Source organism: Dermacentor variabilis, chromosome 10, assembly GCF_050947875.1.
Source record: "Dermacentor variabilis isolate Ectoservices chromosome 10, ASM5094787v1, whole genome shotgun sequence".
Taxonomy (NCBI): Eukaryota; Metazoa; Arthropoda; class Arachnida; order Ixodida; family Ixodidae; genus Dermacentor; species Dermacentor variabilis.
Genome location: NC_134577.1, coordinates 119,253,546 through 119,266,236, shown reverse-complemented (window position 1 = coordinate 119,266,236; position 12,691 = coordinate 119,253,546). Strand labels below are relative to the sequence as shown.

General features: G+C 49.8%; 1 protein-coding gene across 2 annotated transcripts in view; it reads left to right on the top strand.

The window, feature by feature from the left end:
* LOC142560922 (uncharacterized) overlaps positions 1-12,691 on the top strand; it is a 384,720-nt gene that overhangs the window by 4,871 nt on the left and 367,158 nt on the right. For both annotated transcript variants that reach the window (XM_075673344.1, XM_075673343.1), the window contains exon 3: positions 884-976. In XM_075673344.1, coding sequence (XP_075529459.1) covers positions 884-976 — 93 coding nt within the window. The remainder of the gene's footprint in view (positions 1-883; positions 977-12,691) is intronic.

Sequence of the window (12,691 nt, the reverse complement as noted above, 5' to 3'; positions counted from 1 at the left end):
GTTAAAGATCTGTAGTATTCAAACCAAGGATTCCCTGCTTCTCATAATGTTTGTTTCATCACTGGTACATGGTTCTTAATATAAATTTTGCTGCGAACTAGGTAAGCTCCAGTTCAAATGCAGACATAAATATGGCATAGATGAAAGCTGCAATTCTTGTGTGCCAATGTGCACTGTCCATTCTGTGCAATCCTAGCTGCCAGGGCAGGCATATCTCGAGCTGGTAAAAGCATGTTTGGAGCAAATGTAAAGCAACAAAGTGAAATGTGAAAAACATGCCGTCTGGCACAAGAAAGTGTTGACTTTCAGCGTTGCGTGGAAAAATTCTTTGCCATAATCTAAGTGAATTTTTTTAGTGCTCCAAGTAGTTTTCCTAGTTTATAATGTATTAAAAACCATGCACCACAATTAATGACAGGAAGCAAGTGTCTGGTTTGAACACTACATATTGCCCTTCTATTTTGCAGCCACTAAATTTAACTTGGAGCAATGGTAGGTGACGTAATTCCAGCAGGTGAATAGAGAGTTTAAGAATAGAGTACCCAAGCCACACCCAAGCACCCACTCGTTCCCTAAATTTAACTTGGAGCAATGGTAGGTGACGTAATTCCAGCAGGTGAATAGAGAGTTTAAGAATAGAGTACCCAAGCCACACCCAAGCATTGGGGGATGCAAACTCCTTTGTGGGCCCTTTGCAGTCTTCTGTGCTTGCTGTGCTTCCTTTTGCATGCCTGGTGGTTTGCGTCCCCAGCACGTTGGCACCTTAATCTAAAGCTCTCTTTTGCTGGTAAAAGCATGTTCTTGGACACGAATATATTGTACCAATATAGTTGTGAAAAAATCCCCTGGTCATAAGACTGAATGTTTTGCCGGTTGGTTTCAGTTGCTTGCATACCTTGAGGTTTTCACCGAGAGCATAACATCAAGAACCTGTGAAATCCAGAAGCAACTGGAAGGACTCATTCATGAAACTCTGGTAAGAGTTGCCTTGGTCATTGGATTCATTACCATAGCCTATCCCAAGCCGACACTACTTGCACGGTTAAACTGTCACTGCACACAGATGAGCTGAAAATTTGCAAAGGCATCCACTGCGAGAAGCGGCAGCACCATCACTGAATTAGTGTGGATGGGCAACATGCAGGCGGCGATGCTTCGCTATGAGCAACACTGTGGTAATGCAGGTTGTGATGCTACACTGTTTTTCATCATTGGATGTTTGCACAGAAAGAGCACTACAGAAAAAGTGTTAGCTGTCGGGAAGCTCACTCTCAACCACGGTATTCTTTTCCTTTCTTTTTCATTTTTCACAGTTGTTCTCTGCGTCTATTTGGCCTGTATCGTGCTTAATCACTTCACTTATTATTGCATCACATACCTGGTGCTGCAATTTCATATCAATTCATCTACAATTTTCATGTAACAGTGTAGACTAGTCTACACTTTCACGGAAAACTCGCAATGATAAACTAGAAGGTATGTTTAGTATTACATTTTCTTTTCATTTAAAGCAAGTTGTTGACGAATTCGCTAGAACACAGTGTAACTATAGATCTGTTTTTGGATAGTTTTTTTTCTTTAGTTGCCACATTACTGCCACATACAGTTGTAATGTATTTCCTGGCGTATCCGGCCAGCAAGCACTATTAATGTGTAGCATTCTTAGGGTACTTCACGCACTTTCCAAGGGCTATGTATCCATCTATGTATGTTTGTATCTATGTTTGATAACTTTGTTTTTGTTTTTACAGCGAAATGTAGAACCATTTCAAAGTCCTCATAAATTAATGCATTCAGCATTTCATTTTGAGCAGAATGAAAAAGAGGGAAAGAAATAACCTTCTTGGTAGGCGCTACAACCAAAACGAACACTTTTGCACGTTACAATCAGAAATGGGTAATAAAATGCTGACAATATTGTGATCAGAGGTCCCACGGCAGAAAAAAGAAGTGGCATAACAAATAAAACTGCGCGGAATAAACACAAAGTCTAGGATAGAGCTCGAACGGCCCTGCATTCGAGTTGCTTTATTTACTACTCGAATAAGGTTGTGCAAAACCTAATGTTATAAAGAATATGAACGTGGTTGCTTGGATACACTCCAGATTATACTCGTTCCCAGTCAATGCCTGGGATATTAGAATTGCCAACTAAAAGCATTTTACTATTCACATACTGATGCATGTGTACTTGTAATGTGTACTTGTGGGTGACACATCTGGTTGGTCTGTACATTGCATATAGAATAAAAGTGTTCCTCCAACAAGAGAGTTTTATGCATAGGCACTCTAGTTAGGGTAAATTGTGCAGCAAGACAGCACCAAATCTCTTCTTTAATAAGCACTGCTACTCAACCACTTCTAGTTAACGTTTGTAGAAAACAGTATATGACAGTGGGAAAATGTATTCATCGATGATTTTACAGTGATAGGGGGATTATGCTACAATTATATTCTAAATTCCTCAGATTTATTATTAACGCCACAGGAGTTTAAATGGGCGCTTTGCAAAATAGCAAGCGCCATCTGGTGCACAATAGGCAAAGCTGCAGTACCTTGCACGCAAGAGTATCTGCTTACAAAGCAAGTTTCGTTTCTGGCTTCTGTCTGGCCTCTGCCACGACAACCGCATGTGTTCACTGTGGCAAAAATAACTGAAGATGCCATCACTACGTTCCAGTTTTCGGACATGTCATGGACCTCCGACTTCTCGAAGCGTACCATTCAAACTGATCGTATATGGCAGTATCTGCTTTCTATAACTGCCACTATTCACCAGGCTCATAGAGGCTTGGCACTGAAAAAAGAAGATTACATTAAAGATATTGTATATTTGGAGGCTGCTGATGCCAGCATGGGGCTGATGCGAGCGGCATGGGCTCCTTCAACAAAAAACAGAGTGCATGTCATCGAAACACACTGCCAATGTGTCGCCGAGTGTCCACACTTTGTTTGGCAGACTGGCCACGCGCAGTGACCACCATTCAAGGCCTTATTTGCTCTTTGCTGCCGACAGAGTATAGAGAGAACCAACTCTGTGTTTATTTAACCGCGACATAATTGTCCAGATGCTAAAATGCTCATGAAAATAGACACTTTACAACTCGCGGCGTTTTCATTGGAAGTGCCATCGACTGCTGCTTCGACAACCGGGAGCTAGGCCTACTGGCTCGAGTGATCGGCGGCTGCCGACAAAGTCTGTGCGCCGAGCGGGATGCTCCGCTTAGGAGAGTTTACCGTACTAATATGGCCCATTGGCAACAAGGCAAAGTTTCATTGAGCTGTTTATCTTATTACGACGGTCCTTTCTCACGTATGGTAAATAGGGAAACTCTCAAACAGCGCCCCGTTTTCTCGACTGTATGCACTAACTGCCACTGATGAAGATGGTAGGCCTTGCTCGCTGGCCGTGGGTGTTGCCGGTTACGAAGAAGCTTCTGCTAGCAATAACGTATAGTCGAACACTTTAAAGCATGCTTGAATAATAAGAGGCTAAATGAAAAATACATTGAGATATCTGTACACCGCCGACAGAAAAGAGCAAATCGGGTGAACTCCATCGGACGGTGGTCATTCCGCGCAGCCCTTCGGCGACACCAACTGCCCTCGGATGGTATCTTTCGATCACTCCAGTGGTGTAGTACTGGCCGCTGATTGTCATGTCAGGCACACTTTCGACATTATAATTGTCGCAAAGCACTTTGAGCAGTAAGCGTTCGCGACTAGAACGTTGGAGCAGCGAGAGAGAGTGTAGCCGACCGAGCACCGAAACAAGGTTGTTCTTTCTCGTCGTCGTTGTTTCTCTCCTAGCCACAGCCCCACTGCTCCCTATTTTACAGTACAGTTATCTCCCCCGCGGAAAAGGAAGCCGTCCCGGCGACCTACAGGTAGGACAGCACAGGCCGATAGGGCTTGAGACGCTGGGCATGCACAATTTCGCGTCCACGACAGCGATGATCCAAATGTAGCTCGAGGGGTTCCACAATATAGTTGACTGGAGACGTTTGGTTGATCACGTGGTATAGGCCTTGGTACTTTGACGCGAGTTTCGGTGACAGTCCAGTGGCAGAGGCTGGAACCCAAAGCCACATTAGCGAGCCAGGAGCATAGGATACAGGAGCATTGGAACTTTCTCGATGGTGCTTCTGGCGTTGCTGGTCTTCTGACGTAAATATACAGGAAAGCTTACGACACTCTTATGCGTGTGCAGCAGCTTCGGATAGGGTAGTTGTTTCCATGGAGTCAGGGCGGTACGGAAGGCTAGTATCCATTGTGGAAAAAGGTTCGCGTCCGTACAGGAGAAAAAAGGGTGAAAATCCCGTGGTAGTCTTCGTGGCGGTATTGTAAGCATAGGTCAGAAAAGGTAGAACATGGTCCCATTTGGTTTGGTCGGATGCAACGTACATGGCCAGCATGTCACCAAGAGTGCGATTAAACCGCTCGGTCATGCCATTAGTCTGCGGATGATATGCAGTAGCGGTGCGATGAATGATGCGGCATTCTTTGAGGAGAGCCTCGATAACGTCGGAGAGGAAGAGGCGGCTTCTGTCACTGAGTAATTCCCTGGGAGCTCCGTGGCGAAGGATGATGTGGTGCAGGAGAAACCAGACGACGTCACGTGCAGAAGCGCTGGACAAAGGGGAAGTTTCCGCATAGCGCGTAAGAAGGTCGATGGCCACGATTACCCAGCGATTGCCATCTGATGTGGTTGGCAGAGGTCCATAAATGTCGATGCCTACTCAATCAAAAGCACGTGCTGGGCAAGGCAAAGGCTGCAATGGGGCGGTTGAACGACGAGGGGGATCTTTACGGCGTTGGCAAACCAGACAGGAGCGGACATAATGATGGATGAATCGATACATCCCCCGCCAGTAGTAACGAAGGCGTAGACGCGCGTATGTCTTCAGTAGCCCTGCATGTGCGCACTGGGAATCGTCGTGGAACACTGCACGAATATCCGAACGCAGGTGTTGCAGGATGACAAGCAACCATTTGCGGCCGTCCGGGAGGTAGTTGCGACGGTACAAGAGCCCGTTGCAAATGGAGAAGTGATGTGCTGGGTGACGTAATGCGCGATTGGTAGTGGGTGTCGATGGGCTGGACAAAAAACGCAGCATGGACACAATCCATGGGTCTTTCTTCTGCTCCAGAAGAATGTCCGTGGCAGCAAGGGAAGACTCGGACAATGAGGCCTTCGGGAAGCTAGCCTCGTCTGTTAGTGGCGAACGAGACAAGGCATCCGCATCCGAATGTTTTCTGCCAAAACAATACAGCACGCGAATGTCGTACTCCTGCAGTCGAAGGGCCCATCGAGCAAAACGACCGGACGGTTCTTTTAAGGACGACAGCCAGCACAGCGAATGGTGATCAGTTATGACGTCAAACGGGCGGCCATAAAGATACGGGCGGAATTTGGTTATGGCCCAAATTATAGCCAGGTATTCCTTTTCTGTGACAGAATAGTTCGATTCAGGTTTAGTGAGTGCACAACTGGCGAAGGCAACGACGTACTCATCGAAGCCGGTCTTTCTCTGAGCGAGAACGGCCCCAAGGCCAACGCCACTGGCATTCGTGTGTATTTCAGTTGGAGCACTTGGGTCGAAATGGCGCAAGATTGGTGGTGACTTCAGGAGGCGACGCAGCTTTGTGAAGGCGGCATCGCAATCCGGTGACCAGGTTGAAAGGTTGTGGCCACCATGAAGAAGCTGCGTTAAAGGTGCTATTATAGTGGCAAAATCGCGGATGAAACGGCGAACGTATGACGCTAATCCAATGAAGCTGCGCAGTTCTTTCAAAGTCGTTGGTCGGGGAAACTGGGCAACAGCTTGTAGTTTCGCCGGATCAGGGAGTACACCTTCTTTCGACACGACATAGCCGAGGATGACCAGCTGCCAGGCAGCGAAGTGACACTTCTTCAAGTTAAGCTGGAGGCCAGCATCGGCGATGCACTTTAGGACGCGTTCAAGTCGAAGTAAGTGGGAACAAAAGTCCGGTGAAAAGATAACGATGTTGTCCAGATAACACAGGCATATCTGCCATTTGAGGCCGCGCAAGATGTTGTCCATCATTCTTTCAAATGTGGCAGGCGCATTACACAGGCCAAATGGCATCACGGTGAATTCAAATAAACCGTCAGGTGTGATGAAGGCCGTTTTCGGACGGTCTGACTCAGCCACTGGCACTTGCCAGTACCCAGATCATAAGTCTAAGGATGAGTAGAATTCGGCGCCTTGGAGGCAGTCTAGCGTGTCGTCAATACAGGGTAGCAGATAAACGTCCTTGCGTGTGATCTTATTAAGTCGCCGGTAGTCCACGCAAAAGCGAATTGTGCCATCTTTCTTTTTTACCAGCACTACAGGAGAAGCCCAGGGACTGCGCGAAGGTTGTATGACACTGCGTTGGAGCATGTCTGCAACTTGCTCAGCGATCACGCTACGCTCCATGGTGGATACACGATACGGCCTGTGGCGTAAAGGCGCATGGTTGCCGGTGTCGATGTGATGGACAACAGTGGAAGTACGGCCTAAGCGAGATTGTTGTAGGTCGAATGACGTGCGAAAGCGGTCTAGAAGATGGACAATCTGGGCGTGCTGTGCTGGAGTGAGGTTGGGATCAATACTCTGGTAAAATGTTGGGTCACACGGCAGCGTGGGAGGAGAAACTTGAAGGGCCAGAGCGTCAACCGGAGGAGAAGCCGGGTCGTCAGGCACATCGTAAAGGAAGCTTGGTTCGATTTCGTCGGCATAACCAAGACACTCATTGTGGAGCAGCCTAGCAGGGCAAGGAAACAGGTTCGATTACATAAAGTGCACTCGAACCTTGTCGAATGGCAAGAAGGGCAAAAGGAAGCAAGAAAGGATTGCGGCGAGCAACAAGCTTAGATAGCGTGAAAAGAACTTTGGAGTCGGAAAACCCAACACAGGAAACGGGTACAAGTGCGGCAGAGTATGGAGGAATCTCGGTGTCGGCGGTGACGAACACACGACTGGAAGTGTCATCAGTATCTTAAAAGACGTTGGTGCCGAATGGCGACAGCGCAAGTTCAGCACAGCGCAATCTATAACGGCATGATGAGAGGACAGAAAGTCCCATCCTAAAATCATGGTATGGGAGCAGCGAGGCAGAAAAACGAACTCAATATGGTACAAAGCGCCGCTTATAACAACACGCACGGTACACTTCCCTAAGGGTTCAATCGGCGCAGCGCTTGCTGTACGTAATGAAATGGCTGAATAAGTCGTCGCGACTTTTCTAAGGGTACAACGAAGCTGGTCCGAAATCACTGATATTGCTGCTCCTGTGTCTACAAGCGCATGAACGGCAATGTCTTCTGCATAAACTTCAAGGACGTTCGCAGGATATAAATGAGGTCTTGAGGAGTTAAATGAGGTCTTGAGGAGTTCGCTGAGATTGCAGTTCTTGCCTCCGGAACTGCAGTCCTTAGTTTTCCTCTCGGATAGCTTCAGGACGACGGATAAGCGGCGACAGAGAACGCCGACGGGGAGACAGAGACTGACGGGTATTGAAGGGTTGGGAAAGAGGAGACGAGGCTTCGAAGAACTGAGTGGCAGTAGCAGAACGGGACGGAGAGTCGAAACCGTAACTTTGGGCCCTCGGAGAATCCGAAGGATACCATCCACGCCGGCGGCAAAGCCGTGCTACATGCCCAGGTAGGCCGCACGAATAACAGATAGGCCGATTGTCATGGGTGCACCATGGATTGATAACAGCGGGCGGAGACTGTTGGAAATATTGGCGAGGTGGGCGCACGGGCTGCTGTGGCGACCAGTAGCTGCTTGGGGGGGCAGGAGAACATGTTGCAGCTGCTTGCGGAGGTGAGGGAAAGGCACTGGTAAGTCTGGATTGATTACCTGCAGAAGGAGGCCTTGGATTAGCGTCAATGGCAGCGTACGTAAGTGGCACAGGCGTAGGAGGCGGTTGATGAGCAAGTGGTACTACGTTAGCAACTTGTTCTTGTATCATGTGACGGAGATCTGGAGACAAGCGTGGCTCTGAGGCTGGAGCAACTGGCAGAAGAGAGAGTTGGCGTGCCACTTCTCGTACAAGTTGCTTGATTCTGTCGAAAATTTCTGAACTGCAAGGAGTAGAAGTGACACCATCACTCAGAGCTGAAAGAGCGAGTGCTTGGCGCGTAGAAAGCCGTTGTTTGCACAGCTCCTCATAGCTCTGGCAAAGCGTTATGAGGTCGTTGACCGTCTGAGAATTCCTTGCCAAGAGCATTTGGAAGGAGTCATCTTCTATGCCTTTCAAGATGTTCTTGACCTTGTCATCTTCAGTCATATCTGGGTCGATATGCTGGCAGATGTCAACTACATCTTCAATGTAGCTCGTAAAAGTTTCGCCCTTTTGTTGGGCACGACAGCGAAGTTGTTGTTCAGCCCGAAATTTGCGCACAGCAGGGCGACCGAATACTTCTTGAAGTGCCATTCGGAATGCTGTCCAGGTGGAAAAGTCAGCCTTATGGTTGCGGAACCAAAGATGGGCGACCCCGGAAAGGTGGAATGGTACATAACCAAGCTTGTCAGCTTCAGACCATTTGTTGTGGGCACTCACTCGGTTGTATGATGACAGCCAGTCCTCTACGTCATGATCGTCAGTGCCATTGAATATGGGAGGATCCCGTTGGCGTGGCGCACCAGGACAGACTGGAGGCGGTGCCATGGGTGGCACGGTAGGACTAGTCTCCTCAGGCATGGTAGATGTAACAGGAATCATCCGGCTTCGGAGTTCCAGGTTTGCAAAAAGTCCAGCACCTTCCACCAAATGTCGCGAAGCACTTTGAGCAGTAAGCGTTCGCGACTAGAACGTTGGAGCAGCGAGAGGTAGTGTAGCCGACCGAGCACCGAAACAAGGTTGTTCTTTCTCGTCGTCGTTGTTTCTCTCCTAGCCCCAGCCCCACTAGTCCCTATTTTACAGTACATAATATTTATTGTAATTACAAGCCAGTGACAACTGAGTGACACCACTGCACTTTCGCAAGCTCTGTCCGTCCTCGTCCATCTTGAGCTTTCCACATTTCCGGCAAAATGCGGCTGCGTTTAAAGGTTTCTCGAAGCTTGCAGGCTGAAATAACCTCGTGGCGCTGGCATATGATAATCCAGTTGCCCAAGCAGTGTGATGAGAATCGGCTCTGCGAGGAGCGAGCAAATTGTGTGCTGTGATGGCATCGCCAGCCGTTGCTTATCCATGCTGCTTGCCTCGCTGGATAACTGTTCTCGGACGGAAACCAAAATAAACTTGTGCTCCGTTTGCTAGTGAAGCACTCTGTGTGCAATATGCAACACAACTAGCCGGCCTTTTCTTGATTTTTTACCACGATCCAAACCACCACAAACCGGTGTCTCAAAGCACGCTCTAGGGCTGCGTTGCTTGTTCATCTGATTCTCGTTTATAACCATGTAGAGGACGCTCGTGACAGCCATGTTCGCGCATGCGCAACAGCATTTTTGCAAACCATCCATTGACCAAATGGAGCTCCTTCTGCACCGTCATCATATCGCGTCGTTCCCGTGATAGTTCCTTCCGCTCGCTCATTAGGCTTGACTTTCTGTTGTTTGTCAGCCCAGTTGTGCATATTGTTACGTGTAGCTGACGTACGAGTCTACAATATATTTACACGTAGACAAGTGGTGGCAATGATGGCGACGCTATATCAAGCGGTGGCCACGTCGTCTTCCTTCTCCTCAGTGCAGCCACACTGTGGCGGCTGTTCCGTAGCATCACCCCCGGCAGTAGAAGCGCCGTCCCGGTGCTTAATCTACACATCCGCGGCGAAAGGTGTGTGATATGGCTTTAGTCTCGCCACGTGAACGATGTCACTTGCAGCCGACGATGATGCTGAGAGGCTGGCGGGGATGACTTCATACGTGACATCGGTCACTTGTCGCACCACACGGTATGGGCCAGTGTAGCGGGACAGCAGCTTTTCGGAAAGGCCCACACGTCGAATGGGGGACCAGAGAAGCACCAGAGAACCCGGAGTAAATTGTACGTCGCGATGGTGGCAATCATAGAGGCGTCTCTGATGCTCCTGCGAGGCCTCGAGACGGGTGCGGGCGAGCTGGCGCGCGTGGTCGGCGTGTGCGATCGCGTCGCGGGCGTATTCAGTGGTTGAACGTGTGGCCGAGGGCAACAATGTGTCCAAGGGCAACGCGGGTTCTCGGCCATGTAGGAAATAGAATGGTGAATAGCCGGCGGTGTCGTGACGCGATGAATTATACGCGAACGTCACATATGGTAAGTGACGATCCCAGTCGTGGTGGTCGGTCGCGACGTACTTGGATAGCATGTCGGTGATGGTCCGGTTGAGGCGCTCCGTGAGGCCGTTGGTCTGTGGGTGGTAGGACGTGCTGAACTTGTGCTTAGTCGAGCAGGAGCGGAGGATGTCCTCGACGACTGCCGACAGAAAGCTGCGGCCACGGTCAGTGAGTAATTGGCGCGGGGCACCGTGCACTAATAAATGATGTCATAGAGCAGAAAGTCAGCAACGTCAGTAGCACAACTTGCTGGGAGGGCTCTGGTGATTGCGTACCGCGTAGCATAATCAGTAGCGACGGCGACCCATTTATTTCCGGAGCCCGAGAGAGGGAACGGTCCAAGAAGGTCTAGACCAACACGGAAAAAGGGTTCCGGTGGGATGTCGATCGGCTGAAGACATCCAGCTGGGGGTGTGGAGGGCTTCTTCCGGCGCTGACAGGGCTCACAAGCGGCAACGTAGCGCCGCACGGAGCGAGCGAGACCCGGCCAAAAGAAGCGACGGCGTACACAGTCGTATGTACGCGAGACGCCCAAGTGTCCAGCCACGGGAGCGTCGTGAAGTTGTTGGAGGACAGTCGACCGCAAGTGGGATGGAATTACGAGCAGAAGGTCACGGCCGTGTGGATCGAGATTGCGGCGGTATAGTGTCCCTTCCTTAAGGAGAAACATCCGGAGAGAGGCGGCACCAGGCGTTGACTCCAGATGGTCGATGAGGGCTCGTAAGGAAGGATCGCGGCGTTGCTCATTGCCGATTTCGAGCAACTTGGACACAGAGAAAACGCAAGTGATGGTGTCCGCATCAGCCGGGTCGTCGACGGGGTAGCGGGACAAACAATCGGCATCCTGGTGCAAGCGTCCCGTCTTGTATACCACGGAGAAGGTATATTCTTGCAGGCGTAACGCCCAGCGAGCGAGTCGTCCCGTGGGGTCCTTGAGCGAGGATAGCCAGCAGAGCGCGTGGTGATCAGTGATGACACAGAAGGGGCGTCCGTACAAGTATGGGCGAAACTTGGCAACAGCCCACACAAGAGCGAGGCACTCGCGCTCTGTGATTGAATAATTGCGCTCGGCGGGTGATAGAAGTCGGCTGGCATAGGCTATAACGCGATCATGTCCACGCTGGTGTTGTGCTAACACTGCTCCTATGCCGTGACCACTGGCATCAGTTCGAACTTCCGTTGAGGCAGACGGGTCAAAGTGGGCCAAAATTGGAGGCGTGGTAAGGAGAGTAGTGAGCTGCGAAAAAGATGCGGCATGGTCAGGTCCCCAAGAAAATAGGGCGTCTTTCTTCAAGAGGTCGGTAAGGGGACGGGCGATGGTCGCAAAATCCTTCACAAAGCGTCGGAAATATGAGCACAGCCCTACGAAACTACGAACGTCCTTGGTAGACTTCGGAACAGGAAAGTTCATAACGGCGCGAATCTTGTCCGGGTCAGGTCGCACGCCTCTGGCGTCCACGAGGTGTCCAAGGACGGTGATTTGGCGGCGAGCGAAGTGACATTTTGACGAGTTCAACTGGAGACCGGCGCGGCGGAACACGTCAAGAATCGCTGAAAGGCGGTCTAGATGCGTGTCAAATGTGGGTGAGTAAACGATGACGTCGTCCAGATAGCACAAACAGGTGGACCACTTGAACCCCTGAAGCAAAGAGTCCATCATTCGTTCGAAGGTGGCGGGCGCGTTACAGAGACCGAAAGGCATCACCTTGAACTGATAAAGGCCGTCAGGGGTAACAAATGCAGTCTTCTCTCTGTCCATGTCGTCGACGGATATCTGCCAGTATCCGGACCGTAAGTCGATAGAAGAAAAATAAGTGGCACCGTACAGGCAGTCTAGAGCGTCATCAATACGTGGCAAAGGGTACACGTCCTTTTTTGTGATTTTGTTCAGGTGGCGATAATCTACACAAAAACGCCACGTTCCATCCTTCTTTTTGACAAGTACGACGGGAGAAGCCCAGGGACTGCAGGAAGGCTCGATAATGTCCTTTTCAAGCATCTTTTTGACTTCCTGTTGGATAACAGCTCGTTCTGACGCAGAAACACGATATGGACGACGGTGAATAGGGTTCGCATCGCCAGTGTTTATGCGATGGGTCACGGCGGACGTTTGACCTAAGGGTCGATTGTCAAAGTCAAAAATGTCGCGATAGCCTTCAAGAACGCGGCAAAGGGCTGCAGCTTGAGCAGGTGTAAGGTCAGAGGAGACCATCTTCATGTCGACGTCAGTACTGTGCGATGACGTCACGGTATGGGCTGAGCTGTAACGATCTTCCACTGTGAATGGCTCGACCTCATCATCCTGCAAAGCGTGAATTATAGCCAAGGAGATCCCCTGAGGCAGAACTTGCGCGGTTAGCGCGAAATTGACGAGAGGAAGGCAGGTGCGGTTACCAGTAATTTTCAGCACAGTG